Here is a 27,575-nt window from a genome sequence, read left to right as displayed (position 1 = left end):
CCTTTAAACACCCATTTACTCCTATACATAAGTGCATACAACTGTAGTACCATTGTCATCTAAATGTTAATAAATATCAGTACAGGCTTGAGAACATCATAGTTCACATAACATGCTGTGCCCTCTCACTAGAATCTAAAATTCAACCTGAATAGAAGTATTATTTGAACACTGTCTTTATGTCTGAGAAGGAACCAGGCGTCAGATGTAAGTTTAGACCATCAAGGCCTAGAAATGTTGTTATCTCAGTGGATTAAAAATGCTCTTTTTGCAATATAAATCTTAAGAGCTTTCTTTTCACAACTTGTCAAATATAATATGTAAAGTACAACTGGTGTACGAACCGGAAATGGACAACTTGCACTGGATTTTTCATCACATCACACTGGATTTCATGACTAGTCTTAAGACTGAAGTACAAACACTAAACAACTTTTCAAATCTGAAAAGATTTTTAAACGGCTAATAAATCACACACCATTAGACTTTCACGTCATTTCGAACACAACAAGCTTACACGGAAACGTAGGAGACGCATAACAAAACCTTCAAGTGTGAGAAGTCAGTCAACATTTGGCAATCGATCATCAATCAACCTGTGTTAAAGTGATTCAAATGGCTTTCGAAAAAATCTCCTGTGCAAACAAGTGTGGGAGAACAAAAGCGTACCATGTGTACAATGTGTCATAATCTCTTAATACAGAGGCTGCACTCCATAATCAAAAATCTGTACAACTTCTGTAAGGTTCATGACAATATGTGCTTTGAAAACTATGTCCGGTGTATCTAGAAGGAGTCGGGGTCAAAATGTCTCTGAATCGGAATCATTTTCAGTGGTCGTGCCCTCACTGGAGGGGCCGGAGGGGTCCCTTGGACTTCGGGGGCCTTGGGGACTCTTGGCCTGGCGGGGCAGAGATTTCAGGAGGGCGCCTGGCGAAGGAGCTCCAGAGCTGCAAGGGGAGCAGAAAGGCATCATGGTAGCCAAAATGAGAGCCAGGCAGTCAGCCACTTGCCTGCTGGGAGCGCAAGCCAGAGCAGGGGTGAGACCTGCGGGGAAAGACAGCCAAAAAGAGACGAGAGAGACAGGAAAGGGGACAAGGAAAGCAGAAAGAGGTAAAAGGAGGGATGGAGCAGTGGAACAAAGGGACAATGATGGAGAGGCGATGGACAAAAGCGGCATTCCATTAGTGTTCCGCTAGATAGGCAGCCAAACACATGGTCAGGGGCAAAAGGGGACACACATGACATCATCAAAGCTATGGAACACGGCCACTGCTTTTGGCAGACAGATACACAGAGGCACATACACTGACAATCAAAGCATAAACCAAATAAGCCGAGATTTTAGTTTCAGGAAGACGCACCATTCTCATCTAGCACTTGAACACTGGCCCCACGAGAGAGCAGCTCTTGCACCGTCTGCTTCATCCCGCTGCGAGCGGCCAAATGCAGAGGTCTGAGGAAGTGAATGAGAAACAAGTGAGCATCAATTGCTTCTTAAATAAGCTGGCGAAGTCAAGGTCATGGGTTTGAATCCCAGGGAATGCATGAACTGATAAAAAAGTATTCCTTAAATGCAATGCAGTGCAATGCATGTTTGCTTTGGATGAAAGCATCTGCCAAATGCACAAATGTAAATATAATATGTACTATAATGTAATGTGGTGGGGGAACTCACGTTTGCAGCGCTGCGTTTGTAGCGACGAGGGCAGAGTCTGGAAGTTTTCCAAGAATGAGCAAGGCACATTCCTCCATTCCCTGGATAGAGAGCAAGCAGAAAGAACTGGAAAATCATTTTTAGGAGACCTCAAGTCATACAGGTTCAAAAATACTGTTTGCAATGTGGGATTTTTCTATCTGGCACAATTTTATTACTTGATAATTATATGAAGTATTAAAACCCCATGACTACAGTCACACATACAGTAGGTGTCTGCATTACTTAACAAGTGGATTTTTTTACATTTTTCTGGTTTTGAAAAGGCCAAACTATCTTTTTTTTTTTTTTTTGATATTTAAATGTCACTGATGTGAATATATCATTTCTGGGGGGATCAGGAAAGGTCCACATGCTGGGACTCAAACTCGGGATGCCTGAAGCCCAACAGCGCTATATGTGAGCGCACTGGCATTTTAACAAAATGACAAATTTTGATTATAACAAATTATAAAAATGATTATGAAAGATCACTGCCCCACTGCTGAAACTGAAATTATAGAGACTGATGGCCATGGCACGCAATGGGCTGTACTTACGTTACTGCAGGCTAGATGGAGAGCTGTATTGCCCTTCTGGTCAGTCAGATTGAGGTTCACATTGGCACTAGTGAGTAGAGCTTCTGTTTAAAACACACGCCACATTTTGCATAAGTGGATTCAGTTGAGCTCATTTTCATACTTATACAAATGAACAATGGCATATTTCAAAAAAAAAAAAAAAGGGGAATACAAACCTACGACTTCGACTCTTCCTTTCTCTGCTGCCATAATCAGGGCACTGCGCCCCGATTGGTCAACCTCATCCACAGATGCACTATGGGCCAGGAGCAGCTGAACACAGTCTATGTGGCCAGCAAAAGCAGCTGCGTGGAGAGGTGTCCTGATAAAGAGGGGCAGCAGTCATTTATTTAATAAATTGTTTCACTATTAGCTCTGAAAATGATTCTAATGATGAACAACTCATTAGAAACATTTCAATTGTCAGGAATATCTAGCCAAACTAGGAAAAGTTTAAACAATTTCTTTTGAGAAATATATTGTTTAAAATTGTATCGGTGCTATTTTTTTTGTTATTTAATGCAGTTTAAATAGCTTAAAATGTGGTTTATTTTTTTAAAAATTTGGAAACAATGTAGTTATTAATTTATTATATTCTATTACATCTAATACGGTTTTCTCTCTTCACATATACCAAACTAACCTGCCCTTTGAGTCTTTGCAAGTTGCAATCTTTGATCCCATGGCTTCAAATAAGAGGTTGGCACAGGTCTCATGGTCATTGACCCTGCAGGAAAGAGGAATCAGAGACAGATGAAGCTAAAAGAGAAGAAAATAATGGGAAAAAAAAGACAGAAAACAATCTCACAACAGACATACACAGCACAATGAAGCGGGGTGAAAGGGTTCCCATCAAAGTGACGAAAATCTCTTTGTTCGAGTAGGACCTCCACACAACCCTCATGACCTACGAGACACACAAGCTACGTTCAGTTTATTGATAAATAAAAGCATCTTTTTAAACTCATAATGGAGACTGTTAAAACCAACCATAGTAGCAGGCCCAGTGTAAGGGTGTGTATCCCTGGTTGTCTCGTAATGGAGGTATCGGGGATTCAGAACATGCAATATTGAGCAATTCACTCAGCCAGGACGCGTGACCCCTCGCTGCAGCCAGGTGGATGGCTGTCCGACCCCTGGAGTCCCCCTGCAGCACAGATGCCTCTAGCTCCACCAGTGACTGAACACATTCCTCCTGTCCACACAAGAGCTGAGAGACAGAAAGAGAGAGCTTTAAAAAAAAAACAAAGTCCTTGTACATGAATATGTTTGACAACATCAGATATCTCACCCCCAGGTGCAGAGCAGTCAGACCATGATGATCAGCCAAGTCCACACTGGCCTCACGCTCCAATAGAAGAGACACAGCATCCACATGACCCCCCATTACTGCCAGCATTAGAGGGGTCCTGCAAACACAAACACACATAGAACAAATACCCATTAAAGTACTCTCAAGTGCAAGGACCTCCTTAATTGTGTTTAGAAAGAAAGAAAAAAGAAAGGAAGAAAGTTATTAAATGAAATACTCACTGTCCCTGAGAGTCCGCTGTATCTACCAGATCTGCATTATCAGAGTCTTCCAGCAGGAGGCGCACGCATGACGTATGACCATTCATGACTGGAAACAAACTGAGTGTATTAAATACCGCAAAACAAATGCACAGCTGTGTAATTTCCATCACACAGAAGTGTAATACCTGCAAGGTGGATCGGTGTACGTCCCCGGAGAGTATCTTTGCTTCTCGGTGAGGCCCCGTGGTTCAGAAGCGTGAGAGCGCAGTCAGTGTGACCCCGGAGGGCAGCAAGCGCCAGTGGAGTCCGACCCACCTCATCCCCCTGATCCACCTCGCAGTGACCCTCCAGGAGCACTTCTAGAGCCTGTGCATGACCATGGTATGCCTGGAAACAAACATATGTAGACCAGCTGTCTGAAAACACATCACATGTATCATTAAGGTTAGGGCCTTTCTGTAGTAATTAAACCTTGTAAGAGTTTCCAAAAAACATCCAAGCTGCATTCCTATGCAAAAGTTGGCTTCAGGAAGGTATTGATATATGTGACTCTGGACAATAAAATCATAAGGGTAAAAAAAAAATACCTTCATGAAACATGATCTTTACTTAATATCCAAATGATTTTTGGCATAAAAGAAAAACTGATAATTCTGACCCATACAATGTATTGTTGGCTATTGCTACAAATATACCCGTGCTACTTATGACTGGTTTTATGGTCCAGGGTCACATATTTTTTTGATAAGGTGTTTTAACTTGTTTTTATTACACGGCTCTGTGGAATACTTGATTCTGATTGGTCGGTTGTGACATTCCGAGGCATGTTATCCCTCGATAACATCCGGTAAAAGCTTACACAGGCTCATCCGGGTAACTGAAGTCGGCGCTGTAATCTTGCTAGGAACAGTTTTTCTTTGTGGAAGCTTTGCGTTTGTTTAGCTAATAAAATATAAAAACTCAATTCAAAATGGTGTATAATTATTTAATTGTCATCCTGGTATCACGGACTCTCTCTCGTTTCATACAAACGCAGTTGCTGCCATTTTGCTACGATTGTTTTGTACACTGTACTGGATTATAAATTAACTTATAAACTGGTACAAATTAAAAAAAAACTTAAATCTTTTATTGCCATAATTATTTATTTCACGAATTCACGCTTACATATAATAGCTGAAGTATGAGAATGCGTATTTGGCGTGCTGTCCGGGGAAGGGCTCCGAGCTCGGGAATGGCCCGAACCTAGAGTACCCCGCCTCCCCGTATAATTGTAAAGTGAACTCGAAGTGAGGAGATTGGGTGGGGGTGGGATGCTGATAAACCGTTAATGGATAGAGGTAAGTCAGCTGTATTTATACTATGGTGTTGATTAACTTGATTGTGCTTCACTGGTTGTTGATTAGGCTAAGTATCTGACGTGCTCCTCCCGAAATTTGTTAATGAAACATCATGTGGTGAAATGTTGTGTAATAAGTGGTTTGACTGCACCATTTCCCTTAAATGTCCATCTAGTTTGAACTTGCCTCTTGCTTGCAATTGCTGTGTTCATAGAAGCTTTGCGTTCAAATATTTCAACTCAAATCAATATTTAGTGTCTAATTATTTACTTATGTGGCAAGTAGCCGTGTGATAAGCGGGATAATTTACATCCAGCCAGTTATCATCTCAGAATAAACCCTGACAGGGTGATCAGGACACCGACGCGAAGCGGAGGTCTACATTATCCCTTACTTAGCATGTTATTATGTGGCTGTTAGTGTGTGGTTGTACAGGTGTAAATTTGGACTCACGGCCAGATGCAACGGGCTTCTGGTTTGGCTGTTCTCATCATCTTGTTGGTTCTCATCTCTGTCCAAAAGCTGAAATCAGATTTCATCTGAATTACAGCTCTTCACATTAATCTCAATCAAAAGCTATTCTGAGTTAACTGGAACACATTCATTCTTTCAGTATAAACATCTACACCTCACCAGCAGGTGGCATACAATAGGTTCAACAGAGTGCAGGCATCAGCAAGCATATCATTTTACAACACATGAATGAAACCACAAACTGGACTAAATTAATTTGCATGTTAGGTTGCCCATTTAAATCTAATATAGTTGTGACAGTAGAGTGCAGATGGAGGTAGTGCAATCACTGAACATATATACGTCTCCTCACCAGTTTCAGACAGTGTCTGTGGCCGTACGCTGCAGCATAATGAACAGCACTGTAGCCCTGTTTATCTTTGAGTGATGGGGCAGCACCATTCTGCAACAGGAACTCAAGACACCTGCACGCACAAATATAAATATATATTGAAATGATGTATATGCACAACTGTGGAAGTGAAGAGAGGAAAAATACACGTAGGTTGTTCCAGACATTAAATAATGAGGTTACAGACGCACGCAGACACAAACACCCAATGTTATGGCATCAGAGCATTACACAGTTAAACAGCAGGAGTGAAGGTGAGACAAGGAGGGGGACACCGAATCGAGGCAGAGAACTCACAGAGCTGCCTCCTTCTCCTTCTCAGCTTGTACTCCGTCACTCTCTGGTTCCAGGACCACACGCCGCCTGCAGAAAACAATAAAATCACACACACCTCACAAAAAATATTACAAGCAGAGGCTCTTACTCAACTCTTAACAATTAGTAAAAATTCATTGTAGTATCATTATTTGAATATTTCGGAATCGATATTATATTTTGTAATTAAGGAGTAAATATTTATATATATCAATAGTTTATTAATAATTAATGTATTATGCAATAACTGTGGTATCCTGATATAAAAAAAAATACTGTGGTTACTCATTACTCATTCAAAAAATTCTCTATGCTGGTGAATTCTGCAAGTGAATTTAATTAAACTAAGCACGAAGGCATTTCCCTTTGCCATATCAAGTTGACATCAACCCCCCCTTTTCGCACATAAACAACCCCAATGACAGGAGACTTAAAAATAGCCCGTGGTTGCCATGGTAACACAGATATATGTGTTGGTGTAGCTGCTAGTCGTCTCTGGAGATGGGGACCGCACTCGATTTCACCTGCTGCCTGTGTCTACCTCACTTTTAATTGGGTTAGACATGCATTTGCAACTGTCAATTACCTGGTGTTTGGCCATAACTAGCTCCATTTCTGTACTGGAAACTACTCATGTGGGGATAGTGGAGTTTTTTTCTCCACCGCTAAAAGTACAAACTACGATTAGGGTGAAGGATGGTTTAGATTTATGAGCTGCAGTTTTCCAGTGAAACCCCTTGTAATGTCCTGCTCCAACATAAGTCTATTAGTCTAGTAATGTTTATGTTTGCAAACTGAGCGACAAATCAACTTTCCTATTGAATCCTCTGAATGGAGGAGGAATGGCTGTTTGTGCAAATTAGGGCTTCCCTCGATTAAAGATTTTTCTGGACGACTAGTAATCATTCGTTTAAAGCCAATGGTTGACTAATCACACGTTTATTAAAAAAACATTGAAATCATAATAATGAGCCTATCACTGCCTATATAGCCCAATAAGAGCTCAAGTGTACACAAAAAGCTCGCCACTGCACAAAAACAGTAAGGAGGCCGCTTTAACATTTTAATAATTTATTGATAAACTACTGCTTTCTTTGTGTTTTGGCTTAAGAGATGAAGTCAGTGATACTGAATCTTCCTCTCCACAGAAGTGATGTGCCTGTATCCATGTTTCACATGGATTAAATAATCAGTGAATATTTGTTTTCCATTTGAATTGATCATTTGAAAGTAGATTATTTCTCTCTCTATAGATATATTTTTACATCTGTAAGGCAAGTATACATAGAGATTCGGTTCGGTTTTTTTTAAGTTCATAAAGACTGCAGACGGCAGAAAGCGCATCCTGCTTACTTTCATTATTTTGCACACAAATAAAAAAAGATATATTTACGGATTCGAAGGATGTATTACTCTTATCTGTATGACCAAAAATGACAGAGTATTTTAAGAGCAAGTAACCGCATTGGCACCTACATCTGTCTTGCAGTAAGTGTTAATGATCTGTGCGTCACAGACTGCATGACTTTGCCACTTCCTGTGGATTTTTTTTTTCTGTGACTAAGCGACTAATAAAATATTGGCCGATCAAGCCTCTTCTTGTAGACTAAAGGTTAGTCAACTATTAGGGTGCAGCCCTAGTGTAAATGTTGTATACCTCCTGTCCAGGTCAGAAGCAGCAGCGTAGTGCACAGCAGAGCGCCCCCACTGGTCAGTGGCATTAATGCAGGTACCGCAGGACACCAAAGTCTCCAGGCACTGAAAGTGTCGACTAGCTGCCGCATAGTGGAGAGGGGTCCTGTCATTACCCACAACAAAAGAGAGATGGGGGAAAAAGAATTTGACAAATTTTAAGAAAGTTTCAGTTTTAAAGTATAATTTAATTAGTACAGTAGGAAAGAAATTCATTTAATGTGTGCAGTGATGACAACAAAATACAAGTTTTCATGAAAGTGTATTTAATTTTTAAAGAGATATAATGAATTTATAATTAATGACAATGAATATAATTTATATTCATAAATTATTTAAATTTTCAAAAAATAAAAACACAATGAAATCTGAATATATGTTGTTTAAATGTTACTATATGGCAAAATTATGATAAAGTCAGCATTTTAAAAGCTTAACAATTAAAGGGGTCATATGATGCTTTTTTAAAGATTATTATTTTGAGTATTTGGTGTAACAGAATATGATGACATGCTTTAATGTTCAAAAAACACATAATTTTTCAAATACTGTACATTATCGTAGGTCCTCTATGCCCCGACTCTCTAACGCATAGTTTTCTACATAGTCCCTCCTTCTGATAAGCGCAGTCTGTTCTGATTGGCCAACTGAACCAGTGCATTGTGATTGGCCGAACACCGCAAGCACTCGTCGGAAATGTAACGCCCCTTTCCATAATTGCGAGCGTCAAGTTTCAAAATAGATGTAAAGACAGTTAATAATGTCCTTAGTTTTACCATCAGTTCAAGACCGAAAGGGGAACAGAGTCGCATGACAGACACAGTGATGAAGCTCGTATGTGTTTACAGTACACAAGCCACAGACGGTTAAGACAGCTGACTCAACTGTCTCTCTCGGTCTCTCTCGTGCACACACACGCGATGTGTAAAACTCTGCATTTGAACAGTCCATAGCAAATACTTAAAGGGTTAGTTCACTCAAAAATAAAAATGATGTCATTAATAACACACCCTCGTGTCGTTCCAATCCCAAAAGACCTCCGTTCATCTTCAGAACACAGTTCAAGACATTTTAGATTTAGTCAGAGAGCTTTCTGTCCCTCATTTTTGTGTGAACCTGATCTCCCTGATATGGCTGTTTCAACACTAACAGCATGCGGTTACTGAAACCACGCCTTCTTTTCTTTGCGTGAACATTTGGGCGGCATTACGCAAATATTTCCACATAGTGACAAAGGCATGTGAGGGCATGTTTGAATGAGCCATTTAGGGGGACTTGGCAGAGTCTTAACTTTGATAAAGAATATCTCTTTGGATTTGAGACTTTAGTCTTTGCAAATTTACAGATCTTCTTCATGCACCGAGAGCTTGTAACACTCCAACGAGAAAGGAACAATTGAAACTGCATCATATGACCCCTTTAAAACATTATTTTGACTTAATGCTTAACAAATCTTTAAAAAACATCTAAAAATTTCAAGAAAATTTGGGATTTTAGACAAATTCTCGCACTGCTCCTAAATGGACTGAATAGCACAGATATTTACATTATGTAGAAGTTTTAGAGAATTATCCTCTTGTACATGTCTTGTGTTCACCAAACACTCACCTTCCATGTTTGTCCCTGCGGTTATGATCGGCTCCACTGCTGAGCAATAGCTTCACACATTCCACATTACTAACAGAGAGATTGAGAGAAAAACAACTTGCCATGAGCTGGTATGCAGACAGACAACTGGTCCGACAATACTGGCATTTGTCTGAACAATGTATGATAAGGTAGTCATTAGGAAAGGTCCAATCACCTTATTGGTAATAACTCTACATGCATATCACTACAGTGTGTATGCGCACATGAAATGTACACTTTTTAAGTCTGATTTCAGCTAAAAAAAAATTTTTTTTTTATTTTATAGATTTTCTTGCCATTCTGAAATACATTTTTGAAAAGTAAGCAAACACCAGCACATATTTTTCATGCCATCCAACAGGCAAAATCCGAATCCGCAAGACAGACAGACTCACCCGCCCGCAGCTGCAGCATGCAGACACGTCCTCCCCAGGTTGTCTGGTGTATCGATCTGGAAGCCTGCAGACAGGACCGAGTCATTACTGAGAGGGCACATTATGCTATACCTCCGTCCTGTAGAGGAATGGAAGTATTGGAAGGAAGTGCATGGAAGAGGAAAGTGCCCCCAGACGCAGACAGCCAGAGTATCAGACCGCAGGAGGGGAAAGAGTGACACGGGGTGGGGGGGGGGGGGGTCCAAAAAATAGACATTGCGAGAGGAAGAGAGACATAGAGAAAGGATGTTAGTTCAGGATAAACAAAGACAGTGCACGTAGGATAGATAAGACAAACACACGTCGCTAACACAAATGTGTGCAACCAAGCAGAACAATTCAAAAGTACAGATACAGCATCTACATTCTAATGCAACAAACCAACAATCAAGAGGCAGAGTTAAGAAAGCACACAGATATAAGGGCATGCCAGACCTAAGCAAAGAGACATAAGGAAAATTCATGCTCATCAATTCGGATACAAAAAATCTATAACTCAAAGTTAACCTAATTACAGAAGGAACAGCTGCAAAATATTCCTTCAACATAAACAGCAATGTATTAAATAGTCAAAGTCACATCAGCTTGAGGGATTTCTCATTGTTTAGAATTTTGTCCCCTTCTCATATCAACATAGACAATAACCAAAAATATGTGGACCATACCAAGCTTTTACTGAATATTTCATTTTAAAACCATGGGCATCAATGGGGAGTTTGTTGTAACAGCTTCCAGATTTCTGTGAAATGTTTTTCACTAGATGATGGAACATGGCTGCAGGGATTTCTCCCATTTAGACACAAGAGATTCAGTAATGTCATGTCAAAATCACCCGGTGTGGATGTGAAAGCTTTCAAAGGGAAATGGACTTGAGAGCAATAAGAGCTCAACGTATCCCACACCCGGTGTGCGATTTGTGGTCAAAGAAATTAATTTGAACATTTTCCAACAAACATCATGTCTCTGGAAGTCAGAAAATAATTTAAACATACAGTACCATTAAAAAATTGGGCTCACCATGATTTTTGTATTTAATTAATACTTAATTGACAATAAATTGAGAATTGAGAATTCTATTTATAATATACTACGGAAAGAACTGGAAATAATGAGGAGAAGTGATGAGATCATGATACATCCAGAGACATATTCAATCTTGCATATTCTGCATGAGTGCTGTGTCAGAATGTTTTTGTATTCAGCCCAAAATGATTTGCACCAGGTTTTCAACCTGTAGCTTGATTCAGTGGTGAAGTCGGTACCTGAGGAGAGAAGCTTCCGGCAGCAGTCGGCATGAGCATTTAGAGCAGCCAGATGCAAAGGAAACATGCCGTGTACTCCTCTTCTGCAGAGAAAGAATGAGCATATCAGAAACCACAAGAAATTATGATTTACCAAGATTTTCAATAAAGATTCCAAATACAGAGTCAAACCTTGTGCAGTCAGCTCCACTCGTGATTAGAGTGTTTATTAAAAGTTCATGGCCATATCGAGCAGCAACATGCAGAGGAGTGTTTCCATCCTTATCGACACAGTCAATCTCTCCACCTGTATCAGAAACACATCTGTACTCTCAGTCTACATGCAAATCAGTCACAGGCTAACAGTAGACTTCAAGCAGTCTAAAAACAGCTTTACCGTTTTGGATGAGTGTCTGGGAGCGTGTGAATCGTCCATGGACTGCCGTCAGATGAAGAGGGCTTTTCCCATCACGACTCTGAGGAAACATGAGGAAATGTTTAGCAGCAGATTTGCACTGTCTGTCAAGGTTTTGTCCTAGATGGACATACTTGGACATTGACGTCAGCTCCACTGTTGACCAGGAACTCCAGACACAGGGCACCATGAGTGGACGCGGCAGCAAAGTGCAGAGGTGTGAAACCCTTGTTATTCGGCTGACTGACATTAGCACCGTAGTCGATCAGCTCACTGACTACTGCATCTTGTCCATTAAAGCAGGCCACATGCAGCGCTGTGTTCCCAAAGGCATTGGCTTCATCGATCTATGAGTAAAGCATAAGATATAGTAAGCTCACACTAGATTTTTTCCCATGCTCACTTCTCTAATTCCAGCAGATGTATCTATTTGCATCCTGGGTACCTCTACAGCTAGGCTGAGCAGGTGTTTCACCACAGCGATCTGACCGTTGGAAGCAGCAGCATGTAGAGGGGTGTATCCTCTCTTGTCCTTGCAGCTGATCTCGGCCCCTTGACTCACCAGTAAACAAACTACTTCTAAGTGACCTGCAGGAGTATGGAGAGAAGCTCATGAAGACAGGAACACAACCAGTTCACCTCAAAATTAAAATTATCTAACTATGTTCATCTTTAAACAAAATTAGAAAGTGTCAGGCTCCAGAAAGATGAGGGAGTATTTTAATCTTTATATGAGCAATTTCTTTCAAATCTAATTAAATGCATCATCTTTCATGTCAACATTTAATCAAAAAATTGCATTATAATAATAATATACTAGGCTGTTACCATTTAAATGTAACCAGACTAACAAAATCTATTTCTGAACTGCAGAGATGGCGTCTGATTTGGCATTTAGATATCAGTGAATCATTCATTCAAATAATTTGTTCAAGAAAGCTGATTCATTCAAAATGGCATGTGATTTAGTGGTTTATGCACTTAAATGATTTGTTTAAAACATAGATTCATTCAGTAACAAAACGATAAATATCTCTCTTACTCTCAGGGTGTGTTTATGCGAAGTGACTGCCATACTTGATAATGCCGACTTGCGCATCATCATAATAACATTTACAAAATTCCAGCAGATTATACACATCGTACATCCAAATTAGCATGGACTAATTTGATTTCTGTCTTATTTGGAGCTAGACAGCCCTCAATATCTATTTTTTGTATTGAAATGGAAGCAGGGTGAACAACTCCTTTTCAGTTTTTCTAGGATTGCTCCCTCACCCATATATGCCGCCCAGTGCAGTGCACGGCAGTCTTTCTTGTCAAAGGCATTGATATTGGCCCCCTTGGCCAGGAGAAGGCTAACCATCTGAAGAGAGAAAGTGAAAGTGAATAACAGTGATAAGAAATGAAGGAGAGAATGCTTGTACCCATCTCAATAAGCAGTAAAGCATGAGTCAATAATGCGTCAGTAATTATAGGTCTCCTGAAGCTCTTATTGTGTGCTTCGTATTTGTGTCACAGTTTATATAATGACTTCTAAACCATTCTGCATTCTGCAAATTTCAAGCTTTGTTGACAATGCAATGCAACAAAACTAAGTCTGTTCAGTGGGTATGTGAATCTGACATGACATGGAGGCAAACATATATTTATTATAGCCACGATTTAATTTGCTCTAAAGAATCAAGAATTTGTTCTCTTGCTTTATTACATTTTTCTCTCATTTTAGTAAATTGTGGCTTTTTTTTTTTTTTTTTACTAATTTGTTCCCTTGTTTTCATAAAACCAGAGAATGAATTAGGACAATGTGCTCATGATTTACTAAAATGAAGAGGCAAATTAATTAAGAAAATGAATTTGTACTTTGTGGCTATGATTAAACTAAACGCATTCATAAATAAAACATTTTTCCCACGTATCATGTGTGGGGCTCTGTAGTATTGCTATGGGCCAAGCAACCTCTGCAGTACCTCTGTGTGCCCATTAAGGGCAGCATGGTGCAGGGCGGTGCGTCCCCCACGATCTGAAACGTTGACGCTGCTCAGAAGCGGGATGATGACCTCAGCACAGCGCAGGGCCTTGTTGGCGGCAGCGACATGCAACGGAGTCTGCCAGTTCTTATCCCGTGCGTTAACATCGGCAGAATGACGGATCAACACGCGAACAGCCTCCTAGATTTGTAAAAAGCAAAAAACTATACTGTGTACTTCAGGCCAGCTGGGATACGATTGACCAATCGGCATCCAGTGTTGGAAAAATCCCATTATAATCACACAGGAGCTGCTGCATATTATTAGCATTGTTTTATAGGCATCCTGCTGTGTGACAACATTACCCAACATCTGTCTTACCCAAAAGTGTGAGTGTGTTTAACAACTGATCCTACCTCGCTACGTGACGCCACTGCCCTGTGTAGTGGAGTCAACCACATGTTGTCTTTGGCATTGACTCGTGCCCCTACAAAGAAAAATCAAACAATGAAAACCTCAATAAAACGTAGGACTCTATATGATGTATTTGTAAAGGATTAGTCCACCTAAAAACTAAAATTCTGCAATCATTTACTAAAACCATACTTTACATTCCATAACAGATTTTAAAAAAAACACACGGATTTGGAATGAAATGCATAAATGAACAGAATATTTATTTTTGGTTTAACTATACCTTTAATGGACTGGGTTTTGAACATGCATTTATTTTGTAGGAGATGCTGTAAAGGTACTATGGAAGGGAGGTGGGAAGGGAGTGGAGGGAGAGAGAAAGAAAGAAAGCAGCTCTACCTGACATAATGAGGAGCTCTGTGATCTCAGCATCTCCGAGGAAGGCTGCTGCATGAAGGGGAGCTCGCTTCTCAGTGTCCTGAGAGAGAATGAAAAAAAGACAGCTGGAGAGTCAGACACATGGACAGAGAGGATGGAAAGACTTCAAAATGAAATCTAATCATGTCTGTTAGCTTGGGCCCATCTATATGCTAGTGCACTCAAAGAAAATGGAAATAGGCGGTAGCACTTTCAGCTTAGCTTAGCATAGATCATTGAATCTGATTAGACTATCAGCATCTCACTCAAAAATGACCAAAAGAGTTTCTATATTTTTCTGCAGCAGGCACAGTGATATTACGCAGTGCCTGTACTATTTTCAGGCGCTGTGTAATATCACTGAACCTGCAGCACCCATAATATGGCAGCAAAGTTCCTTGACTATTACGCCAGAATGAGAATATAGTTCCTAGCCATATCAGCCTAGAAAATAGCAACTTTTCAATTTTCCGTTGGTCTTAGTACATAATGTAACTACAGAAGAGTGGAGTTTTAAACAGGTAAAATATAGAAACTCTTGAGTCATTTTTATCTATGCTAAGCTAAGCTAAAAGTGCTACAGTCAGACCCGGAGATTGGGTGCATGTATTCGAAAATGGTAAAACTCAACTTTTTTTTTTAAGTGTAGGGTTCCTTTAAAAATAAAGTTGATAGTTGATACACATTCAGAATTTAATTTATTCCTGTAATGGCAAAGCTTCAGTGTCTTTAGTGTCCCATGATCCTTTTAGAAATCATTATAATATGCTGATTTGGTGCTTAAGAAACAGCAATGTTGAAAATTGTGTGATGCTTAATATTTTTCTGGAAACCGTGACAGCAATACATTATTTTCAAAGGATGCTTTGATAAAAGTTTAAAAGAGCAGCATTTATTTGAAATGGATATGTTTTGTAACGTTATAAATGTCTCTCCTGTAACATTTGATCATTTTAATGCATCCTTAATAAATAAAACTATTAATTTAATTCAAGTAAATTCTTACAGATGACAGAAATGGTCCATCTTGAACTTATAGGTGTAGAAACAAAATGTATCCAAAAATCAACAAAATGCTCTACAACAACATAACAAACCATATTTTGACAGCTGTGGCATAAACAAAAGGCTATTGTCTAATAAAAAAAAAAAAAGGTGAGCCCTTCGATAGATCTCACCCCAACTTCCTGTTTCAACAGGAAATAGGCTACAGCAACACTAGAAATACATATGTCTGTCAGTCCATTTAATGTGGTCTTTAGTACATTACATTATTTTTAAACACCAAAACCTTCAAAAAATTTTCAAGTCCCACTGTGGACTGCAAAGTTTTTGCAGAGAATTGGTCACTTCTGAATGCAATATGCTGTCATTGCAAGCGATCCACAACAAAGGAGCATTGAGTCGCTCTTTACAATCACTGATGTAGATGTCAGTGTGTGCTAATGTGCTCACACACTTGCGGTGGTGACATCTCAGCCTGAAATCATGACTTTGACCAGCGGCTCTATAGAAATCATTTGGACAGCAAGCTAATTCTAGCTGGAGCCATTAAGGCAGACACAGTGAGACACGTAGAATAAATAAATATTCTGGATGAAGAATGGCCCTGAAAACTGTTTTGTGTCCTGTTGCCTTTACTGAGACAAATGTATTTACATCTCTGGCTGTTGTCCAAAGGATTACCCAAAAATTGTGCTGCGAGAAACAAAGAGATGAGATATAGTCGTGTAAAAGAGTAAAAGAATAAAAGAAACTGATCCATACCAGTGCATTGACATCTTCTGATTTACATATGAGCACACGAATTTCATCGGGGTCTCCATTAAAGATGGCTTGGACGAGGGGTGGCTGTGAAAAACAAGAGATTATTTAAATCCATGTAAATAACCATGTAAATAAAAATTTATTTACATGGTTTTAAGGAATAAATGCATGAAGCATCACTGGTACTATTGCTCAAACTTAAATCAACTGTATGTAAGATACAGTCACAACCCTCTATGCACACCTTGGCAATATAATCACCATTGGCTAGTACATTTTTTTGTTTACTCGCCAGACTGATATATTATTTCACACACACTCACACACACACACTACAATCAGCTTATCTTTGTAAAATGGCACAGCTTCTTAAAACTTAGCTTCTTAGTCAATCAAGCATTATATAATGGTATTATAATAATTAAGAACAATTTAATGATATAACTTTAATGATTAGAACTAAAACTTGGTAACCATGTATTAATGCATATTTTCATTTTAACTGATGGTGATTCTTAGGGTATTGTTAGTCCTTCAGGGTTTCTGTAAATTTTATTTATTATTATTAATAGAGAATACAAACTCTACTACCATACTAACAATATACAATGCACTATGGCTTGATGAGCTGCTCGGTTCATGAATATTAATCAAGTTGTCTGTGTTCGGTCGAACTGATTTGCTGAAATCAAAACAGAGATGGTAATAGATCAGCGCCAACCAATGAAATTGCCATTTGCACATTAGCGCCGCCCACTGCCGGAGAAACAAGCATATCTTCTGCTTGTTCTAAAAAGATGAATAATTTCAAATGAACTCCATTATTTTGACAGGAGAATACAACAATGTATAAAGTTTACATGTAGCGCAGTGATTCACTCGCTCTCTTTGCATGTGTGAGAAACAGCGCTATCAGCAAAGCAAAGGCGAGTCATGTGGCTTCACGCACAGTGTCAAATACAGGTGCCCTGTGCGTCCATTGAGATGAATTGAAAAAGTACAGATCGCTTGATGGAGAGCGAAACTTTGAAGCGCTCAGTCAGTATTCAGCGAGTGAAAAAAAATATATTTGTGCTAAACGCATTTAAATCTAAAATCTAAGAGTTTGTTAGCCAATGGCTGACAATAGACATCATTTAGTTGCCCAAAGTAAAATTTAGTCGCTTATGCAAGTGGTTTACTTGCAATGTAGAGGGTTGAGTTACCTTTAAATATCAGTTTCAATATCATTCTGAAGTTCTAACAAGGTTAGTGGCTTCTGTTACTTTCCCACACTCTTTCTCAAAGGTCTGTTCTGGGAGTTATGTAAATTTAGTGAGCTGATATGAAATTATGCAAAAAGGGTGGATTGCATTACAGTAGCAACAAATACTAATGTACAGCTATCGACTGTAATTAAATTAAATTTATGTAATTAAATTTTCATGGACAAAATACAGTCATTTCTATAGAAATTCTTGCAATCGGGTGCAAAAGATTTTGCAGATTTTGCGACAAGTTCCGGTTGTTAAAGTCCCTTCTGTGTGGGCTGTGCTTCATACATTGCTACACTAATGTGACTGCACCTTTAGGTTAACAGATTTGAACAAATCCCAAATGCTAGCACCCACCCAGAACACCCAATAAACCACCCATTAACACCCTAGCAACCGCATAGAACACACTCAAAACCACACAGAACACTTTTGCAACCTTACAATAACATGATCCTGGCAACAACCAAAGCACTGTGGTGGAAAATTATGCAAAAGGCAAGTGCCACATTTCCATCAGAAAGTAGACAGAGCTACAAGAACCTAGATTATCCTTGTACTTATTTCATAAACTTTATGTTTTATATCTTTGGAATCATTTTGTCATTCAAATGTTCAGTTTTTGAATCAGTTTCTCAGCACAACCAGACAACTAGGCAGCAAAACCACAGTCTTCTCCATTTCCATGAAATGGCGTCATTACAGGGAGGCCAAATCAAGGCCCAAAGAGCCCCAAGGAAGCTTTTCCCCACAGATTGTGGTCATTAACCAATTTTGTTGCTACAGTTAATAGTTGTCATTTTTCTTTTGTAAGTATTTTTCTAGATGTTATGACATGCAAGCAAACAACCAAAACAAAGGTGTTCACTTCCTTCCTGTAGCATGAGGCTGGAAGCATGGTGAAGGCAACCCCTCCCAAAGAAATTTAATTTTCATGTTACTAATAAGTATATATATATCTACATAATCATGAAGGTCTCTAGAATCATCCAAACAAAACAAATCTTCCATGAGATCTATAGTTCTTTGTATACTTAGTCAAAAGTCCAAGCCGCAACTCTATTTGCCGGTGGGCAAATGACTGTAAGTACATATCATGGGGAAATGTGGTATACTGTGTTATTAGGTTAATAAATCTAGGTTATTGTTCTTGTTTAGTGCTCATTGCTTTCACAATAGCACACCTAAAAGATAACTTAACCCTTTAATTGACATCTCTACTGTACAGTAGACCTCAATTTAATATAAATCTTGTCAAAAGGAGATGAGACCGTGATCTTTCCACAGCCCTACTGCCCCACTTCTGTGTCTGCTTTTGCCATTGGGGGTTTGGGAATTTCCAGTTTTCAAGTGACAGCAGCAGTTTACTCACTTCAACCAGTCACACAAAAGGAAGAATGGAAAGATAAAAAGATAAAACATGGGATTAATTGCTGTAGATTATCTGTTTCTCCCTTTTATAACATTAAGTATTGTAAGGGACAAAATATTGAGGCCCCTTCATCCATTTTGGATGCATTTCCTTCTAATTGGTCAAGAACATTAATTCTTTTTATGACTAGTAACTTATGATTCCATTATAATGTTGAAATTCAGACAATTAATGAGTCTATATTTACATTATTATATGAAATCACCTAATACAGTCAGCCATTGAATACTAAGGGTCTAAAAAAATCAAATTTGACATTGAAGGGGTGCATAAAACATATTTGCCCACTGGCAACTATAGTTGCCGAACATTCAAATACAGTTAAAAAAAAAAAAAAAAACTGGGGAAAATAAATGCAGAACATGTTCACATAGGACACTATTAACATGAATATATGCATGAAACCATTCAGAAAAATGTGGGCACAAATGGGTTAAAGTCATGTTTCCTCTTGTAATGTAATTATTATCTTCAGATCTTGTTTATGCAGTAACTAAAGACTAAACTAATTTTGCCAGCTATTTTCCGAAAATCAAATGCCAAGTTTCATATATTTATATGGCAGCGCATTGAAAACCATGATAATCCGACACATGCGTAGGATTAGAGAAGCATTACAACACAGAGGTGGTTTGAGCCAAACTTGGCTGCATCTAAACTCCCAGTGTCTCTATCTGCACATCTCACTTCCTGTTGCTCTTTTTCACCTTCTCAGAAGCGACACAGAGGAAGCGTGGAAAGCATTTTCACTTCCGCTATACAACAGAACACATGCAGGCAGGCCAACATGCAAATGAACACACATGGTTCAACAGTAAGGACCAAGATTGTAAAGTGAGGGATGGATGTTTAACATTTTACCAGTATATCAGCATACTTTGTAAACCCCATCTGAATTCATAGTTGCAAAAGAGTCCCATTATGGCTTTTTTGTGAAGAAAAATCATGAATAAATTTTTCTGACATTTCAAAATATATTTCTAAGAATAGCTTCTTTCACCATGACTTTCTCTTTAATATGCACACACACAAACAAACTCTCTGTGTAGAGACAACAGGAGATGTGTTGTTGAGATCTGCTCTATTTTCAGCTGCAGAAACAGGCCATCTCACACCCACTCACTTCAAACTCATTTCATCATCCATAAAAAACGATCTCTGCAGTGCCAATTCGCCACAAGCCATCATTCATTTTTTGTTATTCATTTAAAGTACTCAGCTCTCTAAAAGAACCAAAGGCTGAACAGTTTCATGAATTTTTCTTTTTGTGCATCTCACCATATCATCATATCATTAATCCAACATTACTATCTCAATCGTTTCTTCTATACAGCAAACTTGAAAGAAATTAAGATTATCGTGTTCATTTTTTTGGCCATAATCACCCTACTGGAAATTCATAAAATGTAGCATATTTGTAAAGACAAATTTATAAGATAAGATTTCAGATTATGAATATGACAACAAGGGATATCAGCCAGGGATCGGCGATCAGTCTCACTTCTTTATGATTTCAAGCCAGTATATTTTGTTACCAGCGGCACAGGCAATAATGTCACGTCAGCTGCACATTTCCGCTCTCTTCTCTCCTTATTTAAAGGTGCAATAGGAGATCTTGGAAAATGCTAACATTAGCCTGATAGCACTGAAAGCAAACGTCCCACCCTCCCTGGAATCGCTGTCCAAAGCGACGCCATCCAATGCTCACAGACCAGAATACCAGAGACAATATTACTACAATAGTAGTTCATCAGAGTAGTACATCTACATCAGTGGTTCCCAATTCCAGTCAATGTTCCGAAGTGAAGTAAACGTATTCTGTTTGGGTGAACAGGGTCATATATATATATTAGTGTCAAAATTTGCTCGTTAACGAAGGCGATAATTTTTTTTTTTCAGTTTAACGTATTCAAAATATTTTATGTAGGGGCGGGGATAGCCACCCACTCACAACTGCTGCTTCTGTCACTTATTCTCATGATAAGAAGTGAATTTATTCAGTCGCAGAATGACTGAACAGGAGACGTTTCAGACAAGCGCTCCACTTCAATTTGTGCGCGCTTTCTTAGTGCGTATCCTTTCATATCAAACTGCAAAATAAACTATGTGCAAGCAGTGTCGTAGTCAGTTAATTCATGGAATTACCTAAAAAGGTGATTAAAGCTGACTTAAACTGTGCCTGCATGAAATATATTTTATATATATATATTATATACAGGATATATTTATATGTATGCACGTCTATAAAATCAGCCTAGCACTGTCTCACTCATCTAACACATCCTATTTAACTCATCAGTTCGTGTTTATTTGAGCACTTCTATCAGTAAATGCCACCTGCAAAACACTAAAATAAATATCAAAGAAATAATGCAGTTAAACAAAAAAATAAGAAAGGTAAATACACCCTCTTTAACGGACGCGAGCGACGCAACGCGACAAAATACTCATTATAGTCAGTGATGCTACACTGGATGCAGCACACAACACGACATGATAAATCCCCGTCCGATCTGTGAGATACTGACACAGAGTTCAAATGTCCTGTATAGACACTACACAGACGAAACCTGTCGCAACGCGGTTGTGTTGCGTCCGGTTTACTTTTCCGCCACCAGACAAGCTCAATAACTCCTTCTCTGCACACAATCTATTTTTGAAATAGGAATCGTTGCCATATTTCTTTTTACCATCTTTTATTTATCGCGGTCTCGTTTGTATTTGGCCAGTTTGGAGAAAGCATCACCAAACCTGACAAGCCAGCGTTTGCGATCACGAGAACTTGTGCAAACGCTGATGGGAGACATGAATGCAGATGACTCCAGATCGGAGATGTGGTATTTGCTTTCCCAACAAGATCCATCGCCCCACACTAAATTAATTTGCTGAATGCATAAACTATATTTTTCTGCGCTCAAATCTGCCAATCTAAAGGAAACGCTGTGTTTGAGGTAATTTGTTAATTACCATATACTTAGAATTTGCAGTTATTACAGTTATTACACTTATATACAAAACTTTGTATTGAGTTTGTGACGTCACGGCAACCGTCACAGCCCTACTTCTACAAACTATTTTTGTCATTAAACATACCACTGCATAGTTTTTTTCAATTATAAAACACTAGACAGAAACTTAGACATCATAAGTGATTTATTTGCGCACTATTATTATTTTGAGCACTAGAAAAATACAATAAGAATAATTTGAGTGAGAAAAATAAGAATAATAATAAGAAAAAAAAAAGATTTAACTTTGTATGCCAATCACAGAAAATCCTGAGATTGCTAGAAATGCAGCATTTACAATGAATCACAATGCAGATAAGTGCTGATATGCTGATGACCACTTATACAGATGGTAATAACACAAATGTGCCATAAAGTAAATAATCAACTTCTCTATTCATATAGACGTGTTCACTTTGATAGCCATGATCATACAGTAATAGCGAGCTGATTTGACCTCAAACAGATTGTAATAATGCAGATACATTCAGAGATTTTCAACCAGTAGAACAAAAAATGTTTCTGAAGACAATCACCTATTGCACCTTTAAGTAATTCCCGCAGGTTTTGCGCTTACACCAAAGGCACGTGAACCACCACTGATCTATATTAGTGGAGCGCATAAGCCACCCCGTCTCAATCAGCTAGTGAGCCACAAATACCAAAATGAGTGGCTAACTTCACTAAAACGTTCAAATACATACAAATTTATGACAAAATTCCCATCTTACAGCATCAAGTTAAACACAGTCAGTTTTGGAACGTTAAATAATTGAGAAAGTGAACGTGTGTTGTGTAACAGTCAAGCGGCAACCTCCCGCTCTCTCTCGTGAAGCCCATATGGAAGTGACTAAAACTGTAATTCATCAACTGGCCACTAGAGACTGGCTGCAAGAGGGAGTCAATCCCAAAGACTCCCCATGTTAAAATGCCCGACTTTACAGCAGAAAAAAAAAACTTTTACAGCCTGGTTCGTCAACTTAGCTCATTTTGCCCTTCATGACAACTGTCAACTTAAAATTCTGCATAATTAAGGGCACGGCCACTTGAGTGACCAGCGTCAGCAACCAGCTCCCGCCTCCTTGCCCATTTTAAATTATCTGGGAATGATGTGCGGTGATGCGCTGCCAAGATGGCAACGGCTGCCTCTGCTCTCACTTTTGGCTTCAAAAAAGCTCTTCGGAAACCTATGGGTGACATCACGGACACTACGTCCATGTTTTTATACAGTCTGTGTAGGGCTGGGTGATATATCAAATGCAATGATCATGCGCATCTAGTCAGTAAATCTGGTTCCATGATTACCGCCAAATCGCCATTACCTGCTTTCAAATGGAGCATCATTTAATAGACAGAGTCGTAGATCACTGACAAGCTATGCAATTTCGCCTTCATTATCGCAGATGGATCTCATTCGATAATGAACGCGATATTGTGTAGCTTGTCAGTGAACTACGATCTGTCTATTAAATGCAGCTCCATCTGAAAGCAGGTGATGGCGATTTATCGCTAATCAGGGAACCGGCTTTACTGACAAAATTGGGTCCATGAATAAACTCTTGAAGGGACCGCAGTCCAATATTCCTGCTGCTACATTTTTATAACTTTAAGGGTAAGAATTACTTTGTATTTAATTTTACAATGAAGACTACACAAATTAAATTTGATAAAAATTTACATTTGATGACCTTAATTGCTGTAGTATTTCTTATCTTACCTGAAAACTTTTATTCATTTAAAAATTCATTAAAAAATTTATTCATTTGCCCTTATTTTATTACTGACTTTTTACTTGTGTTTGTTTTGTTTTTTTTACGTTGAATAAATGTATATTTTTGTTTTTATGCTGTCAATTATAGCTCTTAGAAAAAAAATTGGAATCTGCAAAAATCTGTAACAGCAGATCAAACTAACAAAAAAAATCGACAATCGGAATTGGCCAGGAAAAATGGAATCGGTGCATCTCTAATGACAACAAAATTTTACCAAATTATTTTAGCATTGTGAAACAGAAGTCTTTTAGAACCGTATTCTTTAGGTGCGAACAAAGCAGCTTTCTGTTGGTCAACGGGAGAATTTGTGTGACAAACTGCCTGGATTCCCCTCGTAAAAATTACCTAACAACTGTAAATTTGGCCACACATTTACAATGTCAATGATATGTCTCAATTCACTTGTTTACTTTTATTTCTCTGAAAATATTTGAGTAGAAACAAGTTCAAGGTGAAACATCTCCTGAGCATATTTTAGGCTATTATACTGTCTTATAGGGGATATCATATAAAAATTATTTTCAGTAATTAGTTCACCATTGATCCCCCAGGATTCCTTCTCTTGGTGACATATTTATATCAGCAGAATTCACAAAAACAACATTTAGTAGATTAATAGAAAACCAAATGTTTACATTTGCAAGGCAAATATAAAATCTCATGCACAAGATCAGGAATGTAAAATAACACAGAACTGGCACTAAACACTCTCACACGGGCACTGGGCCACTGGGCCATCCTTATCGAGCTCTTTTACGAGAGCATTGAATCTATGAGGATACAATGTTGAATTCTCTCAGCTATGAGATATGGCCTCTGTCTTGATCGCATGCACAACCACACAGCTCTTCTCTCACTGGAAAGAGAACACAACAGTCTGTGTTATGGCACCACAAAGCTTGGGGACGAGATTGCTGAGCGCTGGCACAAGCAAGGATCTGGACGCAGCTCATCACAAATGAGGACATTCCCCGACCTCCCAGCACGGCTCCATGCCAAAGCCAAATTCTCAAACACTGAAGCCATTGTTGACATGCAGTAGGCTACACGACCTCCTCCCCCCAACTCCCCCTGTCCCCTTGTCTATCACTATGGCCAATAGAAGTGAGCTAAACTTCCTTCTGAGCCAATGAGGGCTGGGGTTTCTTCATTTTTGACAACTGGAGCACTGCAGTCTCTTCTTCAAAACAAAGCAGACCGACTCCTTAAGAATCATGGGTCTAAGATGAGGAACTGCTGATGTCGCACAATACATTAACTGCGAAACTGAAATCTTGGTCCTTGTGACAGCATTTTCCCCCTGATGTTTAAAGTCAGCATGAAATGAAAATTTGCCCATGCATAGGTTTTATTTTTTTAATGTTGTAAAATGTAATCGATATATCAGAACTTGATCGTCTGGTGAAACAGCAGACTTCTTTCTGCTGAAGTACAACTGACTTCTCCAAACATTTAGTCCACTTAAACATCCTCTTTCTTAAAACTAACTGCAAATTCACTTTCAGATCTCCCTCCCTCCATCCAAACAACAACTGATATATAGAACCAAAACATTTTTTTGTGTTTCTTTTTGTAAATCTCACTCACATGTCCATCACAATATTGAAGAAAATCTCTGTTGCTAATTCTTACATCATAACTTTAGATAGACCATGCAATCTGCAAATCATCTGATTCAGGGGTTATACTGAGTTTGGTGAACAGCAAGCTCTAAAACACTGTTCTGGAGAAAATCTTAATTAAAGGAATCGAATCTTTGATTTCTGATTTCTGAACAGTTATAAATAAAATAAAATGAAAAGTGTAAAAAACTGACACTGTCATAAAGTGGATAACAGAAGTATCTTGAAATGTCTTCCGTTGACTGATGTGTAAGCCGTAAAACCCTCTATCCTCTATTTCCTCTCTATAGTTTGTGTGCACTGAACTTGTGTCATGTAACCCTCCGAGACTATGAAAAAGCATGAGAGGGGAATGTTGAGATTCAACAACTTCCTGTTCCTTTCCTCTTCGGGGCAAAGTATGGAAATCAAACTGTACACAAGACCAAAATGACCATAAACATTACTGCACTCAGAACACTTAGTGTCACACATTAACTTCTACAAAGTAAATGTCCTGGGATTAATAATGCATGTAAAACTTTTTGGGGGATGGTGTTAAATACCAAACCAAAAATATTTTCAACTTGTGTCCTACTTTGTAAAAACAAACAAGACATGCATTTATATTAATGCACTTTTAATGGAAGTCTAAGCGCGAAGACACTGCTTCAGGGTAAACGTTAAAATATAAACTGTTTTTATTGCCACAAGAGTTTACAACAGTATATGCTTGTGATGTTCTGCTTTTATCAAAGTGTCTGCTAAATGAATGAATGTGAAACTTAAGTTAAATATAAATATGTGAAACTTTGAAAGGTATCAAAGTACTATCCAATCTTTCAACTCCTGTCATGACAGAGAAAAATCTGCTCATCTAAATCAGTTCAGTAAATGTAAAAAAATGACTTAAATTAAATATACTTGATTAATATCTTAAGTGCATTTGTTTTCTATGAATAAATTAATTGAAGTACTCTATCAAAGATAAGAGCTGCACACTTCTTTTAAGCCCTCTGGAATCACTTGCCCTTTCTGCAAATGCATTACTGTACACACATTTTTTGTATGTTATAACAAATTTAGGGACGAGTTGGCATTTTCTGAGGCAATCAGTTGCAACCATTTATGGAGCATCATATTCAGTATTTTGTGCATTCATTAAAAAATCACATTTAATCGTGTGCAACTCGCTCAATTTCATCCAGGCAGCATGCCATCCTTCAAATAAACTGATCATTTTGCAAGCAAAAAAGCATGCGTTTAAATAACCGTATGCAATTACCTGGTCGACTAGTTTAAGAACAGCCATATCATGTGAAACTGAACATCCAAACTCCTGAAAACACTTGGAGGTGAAGATCAATAAAATCCAGAAGTGGTTGTGTGATTTTCTTCACGGAAGAATGATGCTGCACAATGATGTGGCATCAAAAGCTTCCTGCTTTGCTCTTGATGGCACCCTCCAGGGGCCCGGGGTGATGTGACGGCCGTGGCCGGCTCTGCAGGCGCTATCTTCGGTCAGCGGGAGCTGCTGTAGCCGCTGTCTCGCCACCAGCACCCAGGCGCTCTGGGAAAGAGGAAAAGGGGAGGGAGGAAAGGATGCGAGGGCTGTTGTAAACAATCCGCATTTACAGCAGTGGCATCCACAGCGATACCGTTTTCAGATATTATATCCCTCTCGCTTATGTTCTGCGTAATGTATTCATTCGTTATAAGAAAACACAGGAAGTCAGCGTTTTTTGTATGCTTCCCCCCTTGCTAATTTCGTGATCCTACTATGGCAAAGGCGTGGCTTATGAATATTAATTAAGGTACAAAACTTTTCAACTGATTGGCTGAAAGGCAGACGCTCTCAGAGTGGGCGCTGTTGTATTGACCAATGAACGATTGCTACTGCGGACTTATGAATACACTTTTGTTCCATGAATATAAATTATGATATGTGACTGGATGCCTGGAGGAGATTAGGAAGGACCGTCATCGCAACCTAATTATTATTCATGAAGTACTGCATCGCCATAGTAGGATTCGTAATTTCGTTTCCCCCTCTGTATCTGATGCACACAGGATTGTCAGTTCTTCCGAAGAGCCATCATCAGCGCCTCGCTGGTCTGACGTACGAATGAATCATTCTAATGAATCTGTTGTGTTTAATGATTCGGTTTAGTGAACCGAACTGTATGAGCTAACGTTTACTGATTCGCTAAAATGATTC

The 27,575-nt window shown here is 38.8% G+C and overlaps 1 protein-coding gene across 1 annotated transcript; it reads right to left on the bottom strand.

Moving 5' to 3' along the window:
* Nucleotides 1-717: 717 nt before the first annotated feature.
* LOC113108451 (serine/threonine-protein phosphatase 6 regulatory ankyrin repeat subunit B-like) lies at nucleotides 718-26,696 on the bottom strand. The gene is made up of 28 exons (XM_026271589.1): nucleotides 26,643-26,696; nucleotides 16,292-16,375; nucleotides 14,507-14,585; nucleotides 14,110-14,180; nucleotides 13,694-13,894; nucleotides 13,002-13,089; nucleotides 12,169-12,311; nucleotides 11,858-12,070; nucleotides 11,706-11,784; nucleotides 11,501-11,615; nucleotides 11,330-11,412; nucleotides 10,029-10,092; nucleotides 9,613-9,681; nucleotides 7,970-8,110; nucleotides 6,295-6,360; nucleotides 5,959-6,070; nucleotides 5,586-5,654; nucleotides 3,978-4,179; nucleotides 3,811-3,898; nucleotides 3,569-3,686; nucleotides 3,268-3,487; nucleotides 3,097-3,184; nucleotides 2,921-3,004; nucleotides 2,454-2,599; nucleotides 2,257-2,339; nucleotides 1,679-1,758; nucleotides 1,365-1,456; nucleotides 718-1,047 (listed from the first exon to the last, which is right to left on the bottom strand). The coding sequence occupies exons 1-28, from the start codon at nucleotides 26,667-26,669 to the stop codon at nucleotides 803-805; spliced, it is 3,150 nt and encodes a 1,049-aa protein (XP_026127374.1). The 5' UTR covers nucleotides 26,670-26,696; the 3' UTR covers nucleotides 718-802.
* Nucleotides 26,697-27,575: the final 879 nt, after the last annotated feature.

The sequence above is a fragment of the Carassius auratus genome, chromosome 9 (genome assembly GCF_003368295.1).
Source record: "Carassius auratus strain Wakin chromosome 9, ASM336829v1, whole genome shotgun sequence".
In the NCBI taxonomy this organism is placed as follows: domain Eukaryota; kingdom Metazoa; phylum Chordata; class Actinopteri; order Cypriniformes; family Cyprinidae; genus Carassius; species Carassius auratus.
The sequence above is the reverse complement of the archived record's forward strand: the minus strand, read 5'-3'. Positions and strand labels throughout refer to the sequence as shown.